Here is a 24,579-nt window from a genome sequence, read left to right on the forward strand (position 1 = left end):
ATGCAGTTTTCCTGCTAGTCTGTTTTTGATACCCAGAAGGCTATCATTCAAACTTCACTTGCCCAGGTTAAGGCATTATCGCAATAAAATGCAGGCTCTCTTGAGATCAGAAATATGCACCAAAGTAAATATTAAGAATCCTTTACATATTAAATGCCTACTAAGGTAATCAGTCTTTTCCACAATGACGTTTCCTGATTGGTTTGGAATAAAGAGGACAGGAGAACATCTGAGGACTTTGAAACCATCAATGAAGGCTAGGAGAGGAGGACCACAGAGAAGAAATGGGATTACAAAGGACAGCATGAGCATGTTGCAGACAAATTTCGTCTGCCTCAAGCTTTCTACTGCTTTCATTCATGTACACCTCTGTTTCTGTGTACATTGATACAAAATCAGTACTTGGAACTAACATGCGGTACGAGGGCCTACACTGACACAGGTTTACGTAGTGTGTCATAAACTGCATCCCGACACTCCCCCTGCTGCCAGCTTTGTGGATTTCAGTTGTATTCAGCTGAACAAAAGGGAAGAATCAGAGGTACTAAGGACGACGAATAAACTCATTGATATTTATTAGGTATTTAAAAACCAGTTTTTTCTTTATAGAACCTTGTTCAAAAATTGTCCTCGTATATTTCTTGAGTTACTGAAATCACAACCCCCACACACACACACTCATACACACACACACCCCTACACTCATACTTCAATGTATACACAGACAGTATGAAGATGCTTTATATTAAATCGGTTGCATAGATTTTAACTATAGTTATGTATGACTGTGGGAACACTGAGAGCTTTCTTATATTTTAAGTGTGAGTGTGTACTAGGAAGGTTTCCTCCACTGTCTCCCCTAAGAAATCAAATATTATTTCTTCCAAGTTGCCTACTTTCCAAAATATAAACATATTTATCTTCTCATGCTTATTGTAAAATAAATCCTGAAAGTACAGGAAAATGCAAAGAAAAAATATAAACAACTGTAATTCCACCCTTCGGGGATAATCCTTGCTAATATTTTAAGTATAGCCATCCAGAATTTGCTCTATACAAATATACACATATATTTGTATATCTATTTTAAACATCTTGTTTCATAGCTAGCATTTTTCATTTAACACTTTATATCTACCTCTTTCTAAAGAGTGAATAGGATTCCAAAACTTTAATATGCTATGTTTGAGTGGACCGATCCCATGTCGATATGGGATTAGGTTGTTCTTGTTTTTTCCTATTCTAAATCACACTGAAATGAAATACACGTTCTACTTTGTGAGCACTTGTCCAATAATTAGGACAAACTCCTAGAAGTGGAGTTGGCAGGTCAAAGGTATTCCCTTTTAAATTTTTAACTCTTTTGATCTGTTGCAAAGTTGTATTTTAAAAGTGCACCAATTTACAAACTTCCCCCAGCAGAACATGAGTGTTCATTTGCATACAACATTCCCCAAACCTTTAATCTTGCTAATATTCATTAATAAGAAAAGAAAACAAAGGTGTCTCACTTTTGTTTTAACTTGTATCCCTTGATTTACTGAAAGATCAAATATTTTTTCTTATATTTTCAGTGACTAGTATTTTGGATTTTGTGTGTTTGGGGGTGTGTGTGTGTGTGTGTGTGTGTGTGTGTGTGTGTGTGCTGCCTGTTCATGTCCCTGCTCTGTGTTTTTCCATTTGGGGTACTAGATTTTTCTAACTCTAAAGACTCAGAATTCCATCTGATTTTCTTCTTTCCTGATACCCCATTTTGGACCTGTAGAGCCACCTAAACATACTTATTCTGCTTAATCTACACAATCCCCTTCCATTATCCACCCCACACCCCCACACACACAATGTGCAGCCTCACGTTTTGTTTTACTCACCTAGAATAAGAAATGGTGAATTTGCAACTATGATCACAAATGGCACCCCAATGTACAACATCAGGCCAAAGCCACTCACCACTGCCAAGGCAGCAGAAATCACTCCAAAGGCTGCAACCCACATTTTGTTTCGTATACAGTCACACCTGTAAATTTGGAGGGAAAAATCATGGAACTTGTAGTGGTAGCTTCCATACTGAAATTCCAGCAATTCATAACATTCTTGAATTGGACACCTATACAGAGCCCTCTTGGGCAATAATTCTCATACCTGTCTGCTGGAGAAGTTTAATTTCCAGACACTAGCCCAGACCAGCTGAAAAAAAAAAAAGGGAGTTTGGAGACAGAAAATTTGGGAATCTGTACTTTTATCAAACTATACTGGTTGATTCTTACACATCTAGCCAAGCACAAATCCACTGACTGGCATTTCAGGACCACAAAGATATACTAAAACACTGCAGATGGTTAATTCCACTCTGATCTTCAAAGGAGTGTGAATGGAACGCAACAGCAAATGGAAGTACCTATATCCAGTTGTCTTCTCACCCACCTGTGACTCCAGTTAGCCCTAAACATGATCCTAAATAGCTCCTGTATTTCAAAGCTGGTTCAATATGTATCTGGCTAACAAAAAGTATGAAAGCCTCCTTCTAGAAGCAAAAAGAACTACAGCCTGTGGAACAAAAAACACATTCACAGAAAGATAGACAAGATGAAAAGGCAGAGGGCTATGTACCAGATGAAGGAACAAGATAAAACCCCAGAAAAACAACTAAATGAAGTGGGGGTAGGCAACCTTCCAGAAAAAGAATTCAGAATAATGATAGTGAAGATGATCCAGGACCTTGGAAAAACAACGGAGGCAAACATCAAGAAGATGCAAGAAATGTTTAACAAAGACCTAGAATAATTAAACAACAAACAAACAGAGATGAACAATACAATAACTGAAATGAAAACTACACCAGAAGGAATCAATAACAGAATAACTGAGGCAGAAGAACGGATAAGTGACCTGGAAGACAGAATGGTGGAATTCACTGCCACAGAACAGAATAAAGAAAAAAGAATGAAAAGAAATGAAGACAGCTTAAGAGACCTTTGGGAAAACATTAAATGCAACAACATTCGCATTATAAGGGTCCCAGAAGGAGAAGAGAGAGAGAAACGACTCAAGAAAATATTTGAAGGGATTATACTCGAAAACGTCCCTAACATGGGAAATGAAATACCACCCAAGTCCAGGAAGTGCAGCAAGTCCCATACAGGATAAACCCAAGGAGAAACACTGTGAGACACATACTAATCAAATTGGCAAAAATTAAAGACAAAGAAAAATTATTGAAAGCAGCAAGGGAAAAATGACAAATAATATACAAGGGAACTCCCATAAGGTTAACAGCTGATTTCTCAGCAGAAACTCTACAAGCCAGAATGGAGTGGCATGATATACTTAAAGTGATGAAAGGGAAGAATCTACAGCCAAGATGACTCTACCCAGCAAGGATCTCATTCAGATTCGATGGAAAATTAAAACCTTTACACACAAGCAAAAGTTAAAAGAATTCAGCACCACCAAACCAGCTTTATAACAAATGCTAAAGGAACTTCTCTAGGCAGGAAACACAAGAGAAGGAAAAGACCTACAATAACAAACCCAAAACAATTAAGAAAATGTTAATAGGGTTATACGTATCGATAATTACCTTAAACGTCAATGGATTAAATGCTCCAACCAAAAGACACAGACTGGCTGAATGGATACAAAAACAAGACCCATATACATGCTGTCGACAAGAGACCCACTTCAGACCTAGGGACACATACAGACTGAAAGTGAGGGGATGGAAAAAGATAGTCCATGCAAATGGAAATCAAAAGAAAGCTGGAGTAGCAATATGCATATCAGATAAAATAGACTTTAAAATAAAGACTGTTACAAGAGACAAGGAAGGACACTACATAATGATCAAGGGATCAATCCAAGAAGAAGATATAACAATTATAAATATATATGCACCCAACATAGGAGCACCTCAATGCATAAGGCACCTGTTAACAGCTCTAAAAGAAGATATCGACACTAACACAATAATAGTGGGGGACTTTAACACCTCACTTACACCAATGGACAGATCATCCAAACAGAAAATTAATAAGGAAACACAAGCTTTAAATGACACAACAGACCAGATAGATTTAATTGATATTTATAGGACATTCCATCCAAAAACATCAGATTACACTTTCTTCTCAAGTGTGCACGGAACACTCTCCAGGATAGATCACATCTTGGGTCACAAATCAAGTCTCAGTAAATTTAAGAAAATTGAAATCGTATCAAGCATCTTTTCTGACCACAATGCTATGAGATTAGAAATGAATTACAGGGGAAAAATGTAAAAAACACAAATGCATGGAGGCTAAACACTATGTTACTAAATAACCAAGAGATCACTGAAGAAATCAAAAAATACCTAGACACAAATGACAATGAAAACATGATAATTCAAAAGCTATGGGATACAGCAAAAGCAGTTCTAAGAGGGAAGTTTATACCTATACAAGCCTACCTCAAGAAATAAGAAAAATCTCAAATAATCTAACCTTACACATAAAGGAACTAGAGAAAGAAGAACAAACAAAACCCAAAGTTAGCAGAAGGAAAGAAATCATAAAGATCAGAGCAGAAATAAATGAAATAGAAACAAAGAAAACAATAGCAAGGATCAATAAAACTAAAAGCTGGTTCTTTGAGAAGGTAAATAAAATTGATAAACCATTAGCCAGACTCATCCAGAAAAAGAGGGAGAGGACTCAAATCAATAAAATTAGAAATGAAAAAGGAGAAGTTACAACAGACACTGCAGAAATACAAAGCATCCTAAGAGACTACTACAAGCAACTCTATATCAATAAAATGGACAACCTGGAAGAAATGGACAAATTCTTAGAAAGGTATAACCTTCCAAGACTGAACCAGGAACAAATAGAAAATATGAACAGACCAATCACAAGTAATGAAATTGAAACTGTGATTAAAAACCTTCCAACAGGGGCTTCCCTGGTGGCGCAGTGGTTGAGAGTCCGCCTGCCGATGCAGGGGACATGGGTTCGTGCCCCGGTCTAGGAAGATCCCACGTGCCACGGAGCAGCTGGGCCCGTGAGCCATGGCCGCTGAGCCTGCGCGTCCGGAGCCTGTGCTCCACAACGGGAGAGGCCACAACAGTGAGAGGTCCGTGTACTGCAAAAAAAAAAAAAAAAAAAATCTTCCAACAAACAAAAGTACAGGACCGGATGGCTTTACAGGTGAATTGTATCAAACATTTAGAGAAGAGCTAACACTCATCCTTCTCAAACTCTTCCAAAAAATTGCAGAGGAAGGAACACTCCCAAACTCATTCTATGAGGCGACCATCACCCTGATACCAAAACCAGACAAAGATACTACAAAAAAAGAAAATTACAGGCCAATATCACTCATGAATATAGATGCAAAAATCCTCAACAAAATACTCGCAAACAGAATCCAACAACACATTAAAAGGAGCATACACCATGATCAAGTGGGATTTATCCCAGGGATGCAAGGATTCTTCAATATATGCAAATCAATCAATGTGATACACCATATTAACAAATTGAAGAAAAAAAATCATATGATCATCTCAATAGATGCAGAAAAATCTTTTGACAAAATCCAACACCCATTTATGATAAAAACTCTCCAGAAAGTTGGCATAGAGGGAACCTACCTCAACATAATAAAGGCCACAGCAAACATCATTCTCAATGGTGAAAAACTGAAAGCATTTCCTCTAAGATCAGGAGCAAGACAAGGATGTCCACTCTCACCGCTATTATTCAACATAGTTTTGGAAGTCCTAGCCACAGCAATCAAAGAAGAAAAAGAAATAAAAGGAATACAAATTGGAAAAGAAGAAGTAAAACTCTCACTGTTTGCAGATGACATTATACTATACATAGAGAATCCTAAAGATGCCACCAGAAAATTACTAGAGCTAAGCAATGAATTTGGTAAAGTTGCAAGATACAAAATTAATGCACAGAAATCTATTGCATTCCTATACACTAATGATGAAAAATCTGAAAGAGAAATTAAGGAAACACTCCCATTTACCAATGCAACAAAAAGAATAAAATACCTAGGAATAAACCTACCTAGGGAGACAAAAGACTGGTATGCAGAAAACTATAAGACACTGATAAAGAAATTAAAGATAAAACAAACAGATGGAGAGATATGCCATGTTCTTGGATTGGAAGAATCAATATACTGAAAATGACTCTACTACCCAAAGCGATCTACAGATTCAATGCAATCCCTATCAAATTACCAATGGCAATTTTTACAGAACTAGAACAAAAAATCTTAAAATTTGTATGGAGACACAAAAGACCCCAAATAGCCAAAGCAATCTTGAGGGAAAAAAACGAGGCTGGAGGTATCAGGCTCTCAGACTTCAGACTATACTACAAAGCTACAGTAATCAAGACAATATGGTACTGGCACAAAAACAGAAAGATAGATCAATGGAACAGGATAGAAAGCCCAGAGATAAACCCACACACATACAGTCACCTTATCTTTGATAACAGAGGCAGGAATGTACAGTGGAGAAAGGACAGCCTCTTCAATAAGTGGTGCTGGGAAAACTGGACAGGTACATTTAAAAGTATGAGATTAGATCACTCCCTAACACCACACACAAAAATAAGCTCAAAATGGATTAAAGACCTAGATGTAAGGCCAGACACTATCAAACTCTTAGAGGAAAACAAAGGCAGAACACTCTATGACATAAATCAAAGCAAGATCCTTTTTGACCCACCTCCTAGAGAAATGGAAATAAAAATAAAAATAAACAAATGGGACCTAATGAAACTTAAAAGCTTTTGCACAGCAAAGGAAACCATAAACAAGACGAAAAGACAACCCTCAGAATGGGAGAAAATATTCACAAACGAATCAACGGACAAAGGATTAATCTCCAAAATATATAAACAGCTCATGCAGCTCGATACTAAAGAAACAAACCACCCAATCCAAAAATAGGCAGAAGACCTAAATAGACATTTCTCCCAAGAAGACATACAGATGGCCAAGAGGCACATGAAAAGCTGCTCAACATCACTAATTATTAGAGAAATACAACTCAAAACTACAATGAGGTATCACCTCACACCAGTTAGAATGGGCGTCATCAGAAAATCTACAAACAACATATGTTGGAGAGGGTGTGGAGAAAAGGGAACCCTCTTGCACTGTTGGTGGGAATGTAAACTGATACAGCCACTATGGAGAACAGTATGGAGGTTCCTTAAAAAACTAAAAATAGAATTACCATATGATCCAGCAATCCCACTACTGGGCATATACCCAGAGAAAACTACAATTCAAAATGACACATGCACCGCAATGTTCATTGCAGCACTATTTACAATAGCCAGGTCACGGAAGCAACCTAAATGCCTATCAACAGATGAATGGATAAAGAAGATGTGGTACATATATACATTGGAATATTACTCAGCCATAAAAAGAATGAAATCAAGTCATTTGTAGAGATGTGGATGGACCTAGAGATTGGCATACAGAGTGAAGTAAGTCAGAAAGAGAAAAATAAACACCGTATATTAATGCATATATGTGGAACCTAGAAAAATGGTACAGATGATCCAGTTTGCAGGGCAGAAATAGAGACACAAATGTAGAGAACAAACGTATGGACACCAAGGGGAGAAAGCAGTGGGGTGGTGGTGGTGGTGGTGTGATGAATTGGGAGATTGGGACTGACATGTATACACTGATGTGTGTAAAACTGAAGACAAAAAAAAACCTGCTTTTTAAAAAAAAAAAAAAAAAAAAAGTAAAGCCTCCTTCTAAAAGATTTTCATACTCTCCTCTGATGGAGAAGTGGGCTCTAGAGAAGTGGCTACTAATTGCAAAAAATATGTGATATGTACTCCATTTTGAGTAACACAAGCTATGCCTGTTTCTTGGTTGGACCAACAGAAATGGAAATACATACACAGCAATTAAGGAATGGGTTTAACACTTTTCCTCCCAATACTCATGACTTTACATTTTAAAATACTGACAACAGCCTCTGGTTTTCTACTTTACTCATTTGCTAACTGCTCCAAAACAAATGACTGATACCTGCCTCTAGATATTTTTAGCAGGAGAGAGAAACTAAGTCTGGTTTGAAAACTGGGAGAGTCAACTAAGCCAATGGAGCTACTGATTCCAAAACAGCAAGAATATAACTAAAGACCTTATTCAGGCAGGACCACATTAAAATAGCTAAACTTTCTTATTACTACCAAAAAAAAAAAAAAAAAAAGAACCTACACTGTGCCTGTATCTCACTTTTTCTCAAACTGCTGATGCTGTCAGTTAAACTCAGGGCCCAAAAATACACACACACAACACACACACACACACTCACACAGTCTCACTCCAGAGCAAAAGTAAATGTCTTCGTTATGACAAACTTTGATTATAACAAACACTTCTTAAAGTAACAATACTGGTTTATAGGAGTTTAAGATAAGAAAGTAACACAGATGAACTGTGAAATCAGAAAGATTAATGAGGATAAAAGCTACATGTGACATGTTTATCCCCATTCCCTCTTTCAGGTTTCTGGATTTTGTTGGTGTAAATTTTTCAGAGGATGGGGGAGTGAGGTATTTTATTGGCTAGAGTGACTTGACTTTGACTAGTTGCTGTGTTGACTTTTTCTAAATGACCTTTATTTTAATGTTCAATAGGCAATGGAGGGAAGATGTGAATGTAGAGCACTGTTTGGTGAACACACTTGCAGATTTTCTAGTCCCCAAGAAGGACCTTGGTTAAGCAGTTTATCAGAATGACTTAGGAGAGTCTTAGAACTTTAGATTCCTACAGTCCTGGAACACAGCTCTGCAGATTCTGATCTATAGGTTTGTAGAGAAGCTGCAGAATCCAAGTGTCTGAAAATGTCTTCATATGATTCCAATGCTCAGGCAGTTAGGCATCACTGGCAGCAAAATGGCCAATTTTCTGAATTTTCTATTCATTTAAGGGGAGGCTAAATTAGAAATCATCCCACTTAGAATACAATCTATGTATACGCTTGGTGAGGGATCCACATCTTCCTTGAAAGATAATGATGTCTATCAAGACTAAAGAATAGTTTACAGTGTATTTGAATCCGAAAGATTCTCCGGATTTTTTTCTGAAATTGATCTCACATTTGGTGTAAGTTTTGTCATTTCCAAAATGTCAGACAATTTTGAAATAGTCTGGAAGCTCAACATACCAGTACTTACTATAGAATGAAGTTCAATTTGGAGTATACCTTTTGAGAAAGTCTTACTACTGTTTAAATGACTTCACTGCAAGACAGTAAATATGGAACCACAAAATGTGTTTGAATAATGGTTCTGTATGAGGTAAATGCATGTAGGCAAGGAATAACTTTCATATATAAGTGTGTGAGACAGGCAGGATGGGGATATCTTAGGGACTGTCTAGGAGGCCCCACCCAGAACAGAGATAAGATTCTCAGTGATAACAGAGAACTGGGAGTGAGAGATGTCAAGGAACTTACAAAAGCTCTCACAGGAAAATCAGTTGTATATTCAAACCCAGAAAAAGCATCTATTAGACCATCACTCAGCATGTATGGCTTGAGAATCTTCCTCTTCCCTTTCCTCTTCTCCTTGGGCATGTTCCAACCCAGGAACTAGTACAGCAAGATAAGAAGTGATAGAAGAGGGCAGGGAAGCCCTTTTTTCCCCATAAAAGGCTTTCCCATGCAGTGTGCTCCAGCTAAGAGAGGGGGAAACCTCAGCTTCAAATCAAGTTACCACTTTTTGTTTATTACATGGACATGGACATTTTAATTCTGATTGGAGGACTCTGTCTTACCTAAGAATGACAATGAAAGTCACAGGGCCTGCCTCAGTTTTTATGGGGCAGAGGAAGAACTTGCTCTACCTACAAAACTTAAAGGGAACAGAGGGAGATGAAAATAAAGTTGCTTTATGTTTACACCTCATGTGTCCTGTGTGTCCAATATGTTGGTTACATAAGCATAAAAAGTCTTCAAAGACAAATGTAAGTCATTTTCTAATTGCCTTCAATATAAGATTTTCTGCGTTACTGTTCACAATTATTTGCTACAGATAAGCAAGAATTGACATAACTTTGTATATTCAGAACCAACTATCCAGTAGAAGACTTTTGTCAAACTAGTTCTTGGTACCTTATAGATTCCGTACTAATTTAAAAAATTATTTATCCTACTAACTTTAACACGGCTGAATTTTGCTTTCTTTCCTCCCCCCTCCCTCCCTTCCTCCCTTCCTTCTTTCCCTTCTTCCTCCTTTTTTCTTCCTTCCTTCTTTTTTCATTTCTTTATTTTCTAAGGGATGTGATCTTCCTCTCCAGAATAACAAAGTAATAAATTAGCTTACTGACTCTACAGATGCACCCGGTGTGGTTACGTCCCTTTACCTATTGGAGCCTCACATCTTTCTCCACCTTAAACTAGAGAGTTAAATTATATCATTTTCCCCCAAACTTATGTACTTATGAGAATAAGTTGGAGAAATTTTTGAAATATAGATTTTCAGACTTAGCCTCCAGATACTTGATTCAATAGGGCAGGGCCTCAGAATATGTGGTTTTAGGGCTCTCTCTGTGACTCTGATGTGTGAATCATTAGAATAATATTATTTGTGAGGTTCTTTCTACATCTAAATTCTACTTTGTTTTTGGCTTATATTTTTCATATTTTAGCTTTCTGGCCATAAGAGCTCAAACTAACCCTAATGCCTAGATAACAAGTGCTTAACAAAGTAAACTCCACACCAGAACAATGGAGATGCCCGTGTCAATTAAATTAGAGCTTACTTTTTTGTATAGTTAAAAGTACTAGTTCAAATTTATAATAGAAATAAAGACTTGTTTCTTAGCTCTATCAGCATATCTGCCTCCAAATGACACAACTAATCATAACTGGTAAACATGTAAGGTAATAAACATATACGAAACAAACAAAACCAGCCAAAAGTTCTTGTTACTATTCCATTTGATTGCATACTATTGCTAATGGGCAAAATTTGTTTTAAGTCATTAGGTTTAAAAAATAAGAGTTTACTGCTAGACATCAGAAAAATGTAGAGTAAGAATTTTCCACTTCTTGCCTCCCAACCGATACATAGAAAAACAAGCAGAAGTTGTCAGAACCAACTCTGTGATCTCTGGAAAACAGTCAAAAGTTTACAGAGGGCTGAAAAAAAAAAAGGCAGGGGGCCTTTAAAACAGTAGGAAAGTTTGTAGTGAGTTTATATGCCCTACTTCACCTCCCTCTCTGGTGGGATAGAAGTTTTAAAGTGGCAGTGACAATAAAGTGGCAGATGTGTTAAACTGGCCATAGTCTTAAAGTGACAAGAGTCTTAAAGCTAAGTCTTAAAGCAACAGCAGTCTTAAAGCATCAACAGCCCATGTTACCAGTGTGGGACTATGTCCTTATTTCTGGAAGGAGCAGAGCAGACCTTATTCACGTAATATTTTATATATCAGTTCTAAACTGCCTAGGGACTACCTGAAGGACTGATGCAAGGCACTCCTCTGTTTTGTCTAACACAAAACTCAGGTTGAGAAAGGTGGAAACACCACAAACTGAATAAACAAACTTCACATGCATAGGGCAAAAGATTACAGCCCAAACATACAAAAGACTGCCTAAGGCAGAAGCTGGGGAGCATTTCTCTGGGAGTTTAGAATATTCACAAGTGCCTGTGTATACTGGGGAATTTAGAAAGTCACCCAGGGCAAGATATAATGCTCAAAAAGGACTTAAGACACTAAGCTTTTCACCTATGGCTAATCCCCAGTCATGGCATAACCCTGGGTAAGTGTTGAAGGAGAGTCCAGGCACACAACCATTTTGAAAAGACTGCGAGAGCTCCTGGAATGCAAGGAAATTTCTGTCAAAACACTAGCTGAACACAAGCTAAGGAACGGGACTTCAGTGACAACATAAACAAGGAATACAATCTTTGCAATAATAGTTTGGGAAAGTCACTAAGAAGATCAACTACTACAGTATTAAACAAACAAGCAAACAAACATCAGGAAACCCTGGGGAGGTAGGAAATCTGATTTCCAGTTACCACATTATAATAGTCAAATGCCAAGTTTTCAACAACAACAACAACAACAAAATCCCAAGGCAAACAAATAAATAGGAAAGTATTGATCAGGCAAAGGAACAAAATAAATTGACAGGAAAGACAGAGACAGGACCTAGTAGATAAAGACTATAAAATGCTGTCCTAAATAAGCTTAGAGAAGTAAAGGTGAGCACTGACAAGGATATAAGGAAAATAATGTATGAACAAAGTGATCATTTAAATAAAGAGATAGGAAAAAAACTTAAAAGGAACTAAAATTCTAGAGCTGAAAAGTACAACTGAAATAAAAAACAAAACACTAGAGATGTTCAATAACAGATTTAGCAGGCATAATAAAGAACCAGTGAACTTGAAGATAGGTCAATTGAAATTACTGAGTCTGAGAGGCTGAAAGAAATAAGAAGTGAAAAGTACCTCACTGACCTGTTAGATTGCAGCAAGCAAACCCACATACATATAATGGGTGTCCCTGAAAAAGAAGAGAGGGGAAAAAAGGCAGAAAGACTATTTAAAGAAAAATGACTGAAAACTTCCCAAATTTGATAGAAGACACGAAGCTACAAATCCAAGAAACTTAACAAATTCCAAGTAGGATAAACTCAAAATGATCCACACCAAGAGACATTATAATCAAACTATTGAAAGATGAAGACAAAGACAGTCTTGGAAGCAGCAAGAAAGAAGCAACTGATCACGTACAAAGGATACTTAATAAGTATCAAGGTTGATTTCTCATCAGAAACCATGGAGGCCAAGGGACAATGGATGATATTGAAAGTGTTAAAAGAAAAACCGATCAACTTCAAGGCAGTGTCCAGAAAACTCTCCTTCAAATATGAAGGAGAAATTAAGACATTTACAGATAAAGAAGAGCTGAGGGAATTTGTTATCACTAGGCCTGTCTTATAAGAAATGCTGAAGGAACTCCTTCAGATTGAAATGAAGGAAAAAGAAAAAGTAACCGAAGTCATGAAGAAATACAGATCTCCAGTAAAGGTAAATACATGGGCAAATACAAAAACAAGTATTATTGTATTTTTGGTTTGTAACTCTACCTTTTACTTCCTACAGAATTTAAAAGACAATGACATAAAAATAACTATAAATCTATGTTATAGTGCATACAATTTATGACAACAACATAAGGGAGGGAGGACAGAGATGTATAGAAGCAGCATAGTTAAAAGTTAAGTAGGTATTAATTTAATATAGATCATTTTAAATTTAAGATGTTATATGAATCTCCATGGTAACCACAAAGAAAGTCTCTAAAAACCATCACAAAAGGAGATGAAAAAAGAATCAAAACAGCTCACTAGAAAAATAGAAACTAAACATAAAAGAAGGCATAAATCAGGAATTCACTGGTCCAGTGGTTAAGACTTGGAGCTTTCACTGCCTGGGCCTGGGTTCAATCCCTGGTCGGAGAATTAAGATCCCACAAGCTGGGCTTCCCTGGTGGTGCAGTGGTTGAGAGTCCGCCTGCCTATGCAGAGGACACGGGTTTGTGCCCCCGTCCGGGAAGATCCCACATGCCATGGAGCAGCAAAAAAAAATAAAATTTAAAAAAAAAAAAAAAGATGAGTATTAAAGAAAACATCCCACAAGCTGTGCAGCATGGCCAAAAAAAAAAAAAAGGCGTAAGTGGATGAAATGAAGAACAATAAGCTATAATATATACAGAATACAAACAGCAAAACAGCAGGAGCAAGTCCTTCCTTGTCAGCGATTATTTTAAATCTAAATAAATTAAACTTTCCATTCAAAAGGCAGATATTGTCAGAATGGATAAAACAGCATGATTCAACTATATGCTGTGTACAAGAGACTCACTTTATATCCAAAGACATGAATAGATTGAAAGTTAGAGGATTTAAAAAGATACTCCATATGAATAGTAACCAAAAGAGATCAGGGGTGGCTATACTGATGTCAGACAAAAATGGACTTTATTTCAAAAACTGTTAAAAGAGACAGAGGGACACTATATATTGATAAAAAGGTCAATGAATCAGGAAGATATAACAACTATAAACATAAATTAACCACAAAACAGAGACCCAAAATATATGAAGCAAATATTAACAGAATTGTAGAGAGAAATATATAGCTCTACAGTAATAGTTGGCAAATTCAATACATCACTTTCAATAATGGATAAAACATCTAGGCAGATAATTTATAAGGAAAATGAAAACAAACATACAAAATACCATAACTTATGAGATGTAGTGACACCAGTGCCCAGAGGTAAATTTATAGCTACATTAAAAAAGAGAAAAGATCTCAAACCACTTTGTGGATTTAGACATCTTGTGGAACCAGAAAAAGAAGAGAGAACCTAACACAAAGCTAACAGAAGGAAGAAAATAATAAAAACTAGAACAGTGATAAATTGAGAATAGAAATTGAGAATAGAAAAACAATAGACAAAACCAAAAGTGGTTATTGAAAAAGATCAACAAAATTGACAAACATTTATCTAGAGTGACAAAGGAGAAAATAAAAAAGATACAAATAACTAAATCAGATATGAAAGTGAGGACATTACTACTGAACTTACAGAAATGTAAAGGATTATAAGAGACTACTATTAACAACTTATGCCAACAAACTGGATAACCTAGATAAAACGCACAAATTCCTAGAAATACACAAAGACCTAAACTGACTCAAGATGAAATAGAACATTTCAACAGACATGTAACAAGTAAAAGGATTGAATCAGTAATCAAAAACCTCCCAACAAAAAAAGTCCAGGACCAGATGGCTTCACTAGTGAATTTTACCAAACATGTAAAGAAGAATTAATACCAATCCTTTTCAAACCCTTCCAAAAAGTTGAAAGGAAGGGAACACTTCCTAACTCATATGATGAGGCCATCATTACATTGATATCAATTCCACACAAAGGTATCACAAGAAAGCTACAGATAATACCTCTTATAAATATAGATACAAAAATCCTCAACAAAATTCTAGCAAACACAATTCAATAGCATATTGAAAGGATTATACATCATGACCATATGGGATTTACCCCAGGAATGCAAGAGTGGTTCAACATGGGAAAATCAATCAATGTAATACGCCACACTAATGGAACAAAGGATAAAAACCACATGATCATCTCAAAAGATGCAGAAAAGGCATTTGACAAATTCCAATATCTTCTCATGATAAAAACACTCGAAAACAAGGAATGGAAGGAAAGTTCCTCAAAGTTATAAAGTCAATAATGAAAACTGCATAGCTAACATCATACTCAATGGTGAAAAATGGAAAGCTTTCCACCTAAGATCAGGAACAAGATAAGGATGCCCACTTTCACCAATGATATTCAATATTGTACTGGAAGTGCTAGCCAGAGCAATTAGACAAGAAATCGAAATAAAAGGAATTCAAATTGGAAAGGAAGAATTGTAACTATCTCTTTGCACAGATTATATGATTATATATATGAAAAATCCAAAGACTCCACAAGAAAACTACTAACGTTAGTAAACAAATTCAGTAAATCTGCAGGTTATAAGATAAACACACAGGATTCAGCGGTTTCTATCCATGCACAATGAACAATCTCAAAACGAACTTAAAGAAGTAATTCCATTTAGTGTTTTAAATAATGAAATACTTAGGAATGCATTTAACCAAAGAAGTGAAAGACGTGTATGCTGAAGACTACAAAACATTGATGAAAACTAAAGAAGACCTAAATTAATGGAAAGACATTCTTAGTTCATGGGGAGGAAGACTTAATATTGTCAAAATGACAATCTCACCTAAGCAATCTACAGATTCAACACAATCTCTATCAAAATTCCAATGGCGTTTTCTTCCAGAAATGGAAAGGTCAACACTCAAATTCACAAGGAGCCCTGGATATCCAAAATAACCTTAAGATGAAAAAAAAATGGACAGCTGAGATTTCCAGATTTCAAAACTTATAAAAAAGCTACAATAATTAAAACAGAGTGGTACTAGTATATGGATTGACATATAGACCAATGGACTAGAACTGAGCGTCTGGAAATAAACCCATACATCTACAGCCCATTGTTTTTTGACAAGGATGCCAAGTCCATTCAACTGGGAAAGAAGAGTCTCTTCAACAAATGGTACTTGGACAACTGAATTTCCACATGTACAAGAATTAAGTTGGACCCCTACTCCACATCACATACAACTATGAATTAAAAATTGCAATCACCTAAATTTCAGAGCTAAAACCATAAAACTCTTGAAGGAAACACAGGGTAAATGTGCACGACCTTGGACTTGTCAATGGATTCTTAGATATAACACCAAAACACAAGTAGCAAAAAGAAAAAGAAAAATAAATACATTGAATTTCATCAAAATTAAAACTTTTGTGCATTAAAGGACATTATCAAGAAAGTAAAGAGATAATCTACAGAGTGGGAGAAAATATTTGCAAATCATGTATCTTGATAAGGATTTAATATCTAAAATATATAAAGTACTCATCAAAAATAGGACTCAACACAACAAAAGGACAAACAATTTCATTAAAAATAGGCAAATGTGGGAATTTCCTGGCAGTCCAGTGGTTAGGACTCCACGCTCTCACTGCCAAGGGCCTGAGTTCAATCCCTGGTCAGGAAACTAAGATCCTGCAAGCTGTGTGGCACAGACAAAAAAAAAAAAAAAGGGGCAAAGGACCTGAATAGACATTTCTCCAAAGAAGATATACAAATGACCAGTAAACACATAAAAAAGATACTTAACATCATTAGTTACTAGGGAAATGCAAATCAAAACCACAATGAGATGTCACTTTATACCTACAAGGATGGCTATAATCAATAAAACAGAAAATAAGTGTTGGTGAGGATGTGGAGAAATTGGAAAACCTACACATTGCTGGTGGGATATAAAATGGTGTAGCTTCTGTGAAAAATAGTTTGGTGGTTCTTCAAAAAGCTAACCAGAGAATTATCATACAACCCACTAATTCTACTCCTAGGTATATGCTGAAAAGAATTGAAAACAAGTTCAAACAGAGATTTGTACACCAACGTTCATTGCAGCATTATTCACTATAGTCAGAAGACGGAAATATTCCAAGGGCCCATAAACAGATAAGTAGATAAAATGTGGTATATACATAAAATGGAATATTATTCAGCCATAAAAAGGAATTCATGCTACAACATGGATAAACCTTGAAAACATTATGCTAAGTGAAATAAGCCAGTCACAAAAGGACAAATACTGTATGATTCCACTTATATGAAATCTCTACAATAGGCAAAATCATGGAAACAGAAAGTAGATTAAAAAGTAACCAAGACTTGGGGGAGACAATGGGGAGTTATTGCTTAATGGTTACAGTTTCTGTTTGGGGTGATGGAACATATTTATAAAGAGATAGTTGTGATGGTTGCACAACAGTGTGAATGTAATTAATGCCACTAAATTGTACACTTAAAAATGGTTTTTAGGGACTTCCCTGGTGGTCCAGTGGTCAAGACTCCATGCTCCCAGTGCACGGGGCCCAGGTTGGATCCCTGGTCAGGAAACTAGATCCCGCATGCCACAACTAAGAGCCTGCATGCCACAACTAAGAGCCCACATGCTGCAAATAAAGATCCCATGTGCCGCAACTAAGACCTGGCATAGCCAAATAATTAAATGAATAACTGTTTTTTAATGGTTTTTAAAATGGTACATTTTATGTTACATATATTGTGTATACATTATATACATATATATTACCACAATAAAATATTTTTTAAAGTTAGTGTTTAAAAAACTAATAAAATTCTTTTACCTGTAGCATGATGTGATTGCAAATAATATGATTAGAAGGTATGCCAAGTGAAACAAGGGGATCACTGTCATAGAAGTTGGCTCAAATTCCAGTTGTCTAGAAAGTGATGTAAAGTAGACCATCTTCCACAAAAAGATACTCAGATAAGTAACTTTTAATTCCGATATTGTGTGTGTTACAAATGATATTGAAACACTATAGCTTATTGACTGAAACATTAAAATTCAGTAAAGAATCAAACTATGTGGATTATGATTTTAGAATAAAGAAGGTAATAAAGATTTGCTTCTTCCCACAAATCTCTGGCATGCTTTCCAAAGTTTATTTCAAAAATCTAAAGTTTAAAACTCCTGAATATATGAAATCTGAATCTTATATAAAAAAAATCATTGATAACTATAGACATTTTGGCTTTTCTAAATTTTTATTAGGTTGTTATCTTTTACTATTTTAACTGCACAAATATCATTTCATTAAGGACTGGGTATTCAAAGGCTTTTTCCAGAAGGTGTCTCACTTTCACCAGTTTTGTTCAGAGTATTAGGTTTGCCAGCCCAGCAATTACTGAACAGCTAACATGTGCCTGGCACTATGCTATAATTTACTTTTAAAATGCTCAGCATTCTTTTTCAACAAAACCATGGAACTTTTGCTTATAGATTTTTTTTTTTATTCCACTGAACTCTAAACAAATTTTAGGGGGCTCCCAGAAACAGCAAAGACTTTAACTAAAAGTAAAAATTTCAAAGTAATTTGACCAGAAAACCAAACTAAACCTTAAGATCAATGTCTGTACTGAACAGAACAACCTTGAGGATGTACAATTTGTGTTTTTCAGCAAAATGTTACCAAGGATTTAAGATTTCTGGCTTTTTTTTTTTTTTTTTTTTTTTACGTCTTAGCTCTCTTTTTTATTTTATTTTTAAAAAATTTTGTTGTATAGTTGATTTACAATTATGTGTTAGTTTCAGGTGTACAGCAAAGTGAATCAGTTATACATAGGCATATATCCACTCTTTTAGATTCTTTTGTGGCATTCTTCAGTGCGCTATGTTAAGAAAGTTGGATTAAGGACCAAATACAGCAGAACACACCCAGCTTCAAGTCAAGGGCTCCATCAAGTAATTAGGGAGTGCTGTTGGAAAAGTCTTCTTATCCCTCCCACCTTCTCCTGGCCTCCCTGTAAAGCCCCAGCCGCTAGGTACCTGGATCTTCTTCAAGGCCAGACTCTTTTCAAGGTTGCCAACTTGGTTCAGGAAGTGGATCAGCCACGCCTTGCTGCGTTCGCTGTCCTCTCCTTCGCCAGTCTTCAGGTAGTACTGCAGCCGCATGGCTTTGGCCTCCAGGAGTAACTGGCTCAGTCCCATGCTCTCGCCTAACACAGTTCCTCCAAGGATGTTGGCCAGGTACACGACCTGGCCGGCTAGGCTGTAGATGGGGAAGGTGATGTTTTTCAGGTTGAGGACACTGTTCGTTTTCCAGGCGAACAAGAGTGGGTGGAAGGGTACACAGTAGCCCTGGTTCTTCGAGTACACCTCATTGTAGAGGATCTGGGTTCCGTTTGCCTGTGTCACAGTCAAAGCCTGAACCGCGTCGTCCACTTCACTAATTTCTGATAAGATTTCTTGTTCCAGCAGCGAGTTGGTGTTGGAGACCACTAGAATGGAAGCATAATTGACCCCGGTGCTCTTCCTGGCGATGGAGAAGAGATTGGAGTCGTTGGCGGTGAAATGTCCCTGCACGAAGCGTCGCTCAGCCTTGGCGGGGCTCCCTATCGGGGTGTACTGCTCCTCGACGTCTTCTTCTTCCTTGGGCAGGTGAATCAGGCCAGCGCCGAGGACGGCCGTTAAAACCATGGGCAGCAGAAAGAAGATCCAGGGGTGCGAGCCCACCTCCCATCCCAGCCGCCGGAAGGCCCGGGAGAGCGGCACCTCCAGGCAGTCGGTGTGGCAGCGGGGCCTCTCGGACACTCCGTTCTCAGACTCCGACGCCGGCAGAGGCTGCGACTCCGGCGGGGCCCCTGCGCGCTGCCCCGCAGCCCAGCCCAGCTCGAGCTCCTGTCCCGGACCCGACGCCGAGACCGGCTCCGGCTCGGGCTCTGCAGCCGGGAGAGGCTCGGAGCCGGGCCCTGCCGGCGGCTGCGGCCAGCTCTCCGAGTCCGGCCCCGGCCCCGCCTCCGGCCCCTGCGCTACGGGCCCCGGTTCCTGCCCCGCCTCCCGCCCGGGCGCCGCCTCTGGCGCAACCTTAGCTGCATTAAGGCTCATTTCCGGGAAGGAAAGGCGACGTTCTCAAACAGGACAGCAGATTGGAAGGGCGCTGCTGGACGGAGCGCCCATCTCCACCCACCCGACGGTTTCCTGGAGAAATTCTGAGGGAGTCTGTTTGAGCCCAGGCTGCTCGCGCCCGGAGGCTGGAGCTTCGCTGGCGGCCACATGGTAGCCTAACCAGCCCCAAATGTGTCCCTGCGCCCAGCCTCTCACGATTCAGTGAATACAAGAAACACGTGTTACAGGCGAATGGAATCGTGCCTGTCCTACAGGACTCACAATTTATTGGCAGAATTTGGCTGGTTCACGGTCGCCCCCCCGCGCGCGCGCGCGCACACACACACACACACACACACACACACAAATGGCACAGATATGTCATGTGTTCTAAGTGGCAGCTTTTACCTTTGGGCGGATCATCCAGAAGCATGGTTCTCAGGGTAAGGCTTTGGTGAACCTGGTACACCTAATTTAGTTGTTTTTATTCTTTAACTACAGACATAACATCCTCCTTGTAAACAGTTAGAAGTAAATGCATAGAATGAAAAGTGGAAAAGAAGAAAATAACCCAGAAGCCAGCCCTAAAACTCCTTTCTGCCCCATTCCTCCTCTTAACGGAAGTGTTAAAAAGTGGGTGTTTATCCTTTCAAACCGTTTTCTTTGCATTTGCAGGCATATCAAAATATATGCAGGTATATCTTTTCCATGAGTATTATTGCACTGTGTATGCAGATTACATTGTTCACCAAATATGTCAAAGGATCTTAACATGACTGCATGTAGAGTTATCTTACTCTTTTGAATTGCTTTATAATTTTCCAGTGTATGGGTGAAACATAAATTAATGAGCCATAACCCTATTGATAGATCTGTGGGTCTTTTAGAGCGTTTTGCTGATATAAACAGTGCTAAGTGAATGAATGTCTTTTACTTAGAGCACAAGAACTATATTTGTGAGATGTTTTTGTAGAAAGGGATTTACTGGGCCAAAGGATATCCCCCTTTTTTTTTTTTTTGGCAGTACGCAGGCCTCTCACTGTTGTGGCCTCTCCCGTTGCGGAGCACAGGCTCCGGACACACAGGTTCAGCGGCCATGGCTCACAGGCCTAGCCGCTCCGCGGCATGTGGGATCTTCCCGGACCGGGGCACGACCCTCAACCACTGCGCCACCAGGGAAGCCCAAGGATATCCCATTTTAAATTTCAGAGTTAATGATGAAATCCATAGAAGCTGTATCAGTTTACACCCTCATAAGCAGTGCATGAAGTTTTGTTTTGCCACAGCCTGTCCCAGAATGTCATTAAAATGTTTGAGTTGTGCCACTGGTATCTTATTTTGATTTTACTTTTTTAATTTGTTGCTTAGACTCACCATATTTCCTCTCTGGGTGAACTATCATCTTATATCTTTTCCTGGTTTCCCTTTTGGACTGTTAGAATTTTCTTCTTGATTATAGAAACCATTCATATACTAATGAAATGACCATTTTGAGCCATGAGTCTCCCCACCCCCCTACTCTCCCATCCCCATTTTGCTGGTTGCCATGCCTTCTGTTTGTAGTTGAATTAACTAATGTTTTTAAAATGAGTTCTGGATTTTGTTTCATAATAGACAGCTGTTTCCCTTTCAGTGATTATAATCTACTTTAAATTTTTAAAATTCACTCCTTTTTTTTATTACTGAAGTATAGTTGATTTACAATGTTGTGTTAGTTTCTGGTGTACAGCAAAGTGATTCAGTTATACATATAAATACATATTCTTTTTCATATTCTTTTCCATTTTGGTTTATTACAGGATGTTGAATACAGTCAATATCCAGTAGGATCTTGTTGTTTATCTATTTTATATATAGTAGTTTGTCTCTGCTAATCCCAAACTCCTAATTTACCCCTGCCCCACCCCCTTTACCCTTTGGTAACCATAAGTTTGTTTTCTATGTTTCTGTTTCAAAAATAAGTTCATTTGTGTCATATTTTAGATTCCATATATAAGTGATATCATATGGTATTTATCTTTCTCTTTCTGACTTACTTCACTTAGTATAATAATCTCTAGGTCCATTCATGTTGCTGCAAATGGCATTATTTCATTCTTTTTCATGGCTGAGTAGTATTCCATTGTGTATATGTACTACATCTTTTTTTATTCATTCATCTGTCAACGGACATTTAGGTTGCTTCTATGCCTTGGCTATTGTAAATAGTGCTGCTGTGAACATTAGGGTGAATATATCTGTTTGAATTAGAGTTTTCTCGGGATATATGCCCAGGAGTGGGATTGCTGGATCATATGGTAGTTCTATTTTTAGTTTTTTAAGGAACTGCCATGCTGTTTTCCATAGTGGCTGCACCAATTTACATTCCTACCAACAGTTTAGGAGGGTTGCCTTTTCTCCACACCTTCTCCAGCATTTGTTATTTGTAGACTCTTTAATAATGGCCATTCTGACCGGTGTGAGGTGGTACCTCATTGTAGTTTTGATTTGCATTTCTCTAATAATTTTTAGCAATGTTGAGCAGCTTTTCATGTGCCTATTGGCCATCTGTGTGTCTTCTTTGGAGAACTGTCTATTTAAGTCTTCTACCCATTTTTTGATTGGGTTGTTTGTTTTTTTTGTTATTGAGTTGTAATGAGCTGTTTTTATATTTTGGAAATTAAGCCTTTGTCAGTCACATCATTTGCAAATATTTTCTCCCATTCTGTAGGTTGTCTTTTTGCTTTATTTATGGTTTCCTTTGCTGTTCAAAAGCTTGTAAGTTTGATTAGGTCCCACTTGTTTATTTTTGTTTTTATTTCTATTGCCTTGGGAGATTGACCTAAGAAAACATTGGCATGATTTATGTCAGAGAATGTTTTGCCTATGTTCTAAGAGTTTTATGGTGTCATGTTAACAAGTCTTTAAGCTATTTTGAGTTTATTTTTTTGTATGGTGAGAGGGTGTGTTTTTTTGTTTGTTTGTTTTTTGCAGTACGCGGCCTCTCACTGTTGTGGCCTCTCCCGTTGCGGAGCACAGGCTCCGGACGTGCAGGCTCAGCGGCCATGGCTCACGGGCCCAGCCGCTCCATGGCATGTGGGATCTTCCCGGACCAGGGCACGAACCCGTGTCCCCTGCATCGGCAGGCGGACTCTCAACCACTGCGCCACCAGGGAAGCCCAGAGGGTGTGTTTTAACTTCCCTGATTTACAGTGGCTGTCCAGCTTTCCCAATACCACTTGCTGAAGAGGAGAAAATGTGCATTTAAATATTGATCCATCTGGAAATTTATTTTAATGTAATGTAAAGAAGTGACATTGAGTGCTTGCTTCAACCAACATCGTGCTACCTTTCCGTAATATGGAATTTAATTGAAACATGACTGCCCTATCAAGGACTACATTTTCTAATTCCTTTGACTTACACATGTGACAATGAGATCAGTAGTCGACTACAAAATATGCATGGAAGTGATGTGTTTCACCTATAGGCCAAGACCTTTAAGAAGTTCTCTGTCCCATCTGCCATCTAGACACAGGCAACAAAAGAGGCCATTTGGACTGTGACACCATAAGTTGGCAGGAACCTGGGTCCCTGAATCACCATGGTCAGGATAGGTACTCACTCACCAGGAACATGTACAGTGACTGTTACATGAGTGAGAAATACACTTTCTTTGTGGTAAACCACTAAAATGTTGGGACTTACTTATTAAAGTGGCCAGTTTTGCTTCACCACTAAAGAATCCAGTGAGGAGATAGCTGTCCCTAAGCACTTGTGTCTGAGCACACTTCATTTTATTCAGCAAGCACTCTGCCCACTGCCCATGTATTTCCTGAGCCCTAGGGGATCAAGAACTTCTAGAGTTAAGTCTCCTCAAAAAAGAAGCACACAGAAGAGGAGAAACACAAAAAGGAACCAAGGAAGACAAAAGCGATTGACCCCCCTCATGAAGTACATGATGGGGTGATTGGGAGAGGGCAACCTAGATGAGTTTATCCGAGTCAAGGAGGTGAAAATGGGCAAGCTTTAGCTAAACAATGAACGGTCTGATAATTCAGTAACTCATTGACTTCATATTTCTGCCTATGCTAGACCTTCCACATCAAGATGAGAGGACTATGTTAGAAAACAAATATCTGAGCCCCAAATCAAGGGAAATTACAATAGTCCTTTGGTATCCGAGGAAGATTGGTTCCAGTACCCCCTGCAGATACCAAACTCCGTGGATGTTCAAGTCTTTTATATGAACTAGCCAGTACAGTCGACCCTCCACATCCTCGGTTCTGCATGGTTCGAGTCAACCGACTGAGGATCGAAAATCGGTTGGTGGAAGAGAGGATCTCACCCACGGTTACGGATTGTAATCAAGGGAGAGCACTCAGTCCTAGCAAACAGGGCTGGTTTACAGGTTTTTCAAGAAGGCAAGGGATCAATGTAAGGGTCAGGATAAGAA

The 24,579-nt window shown here is 38.2% G+C and overlaps 1 protein-coding gene across 1 annotated transcript; it reads right to left on the minus strand.

Annotated features, from left to right (window-relative positions):
- Window positions 1–1,675: 1,675 nt before the first annotated feature.
- LOC113616681 (patched domain-containing protein 3-like) lies at window positions 1,676–20,439 on the minus strand. Its single transcript, XM_027100082.1, has 3 exons — window positions 19,086–20,439; window positions 17,881–18,002; window positions 1,676–2,017 (listed from the first exon to the last, which is right to left on the minus strand). Exons 1-3 carry the CDS (start codon window positions 20,142–20,144, stop codon window positions 1,864–1,866), a joined length of 1,335 nt encoding a protein of 444 aa, XP_026955883.1. The 5' UTR covers window positions 20,145–20,439; the 3' UTR covers window positions 1,676–1,863.
- Window positions 20,440–24,579: the final 4,140 nt, after the last annotated feature.

The sequence above is a fragment of the Aethalodelphis obliquidens genome, unplaced genomic scaffold (genome assembly GCF_003676395.1).
Source record: "Aethalodelphis obliquidens isolate GAN/ISIS:26980383/991018 unplaced genomic scaffold, ASM367639v1 scaffold339, whole genome shotgun sequence".
NCBI classification, from domain to species: domain Eukaryota; kingdom Metazoa; phylum Chordata; class Mammalia; order Artiodactyla; family Delphinidae; genus Aethalodelphis; species Aethalodelphis obliquidens.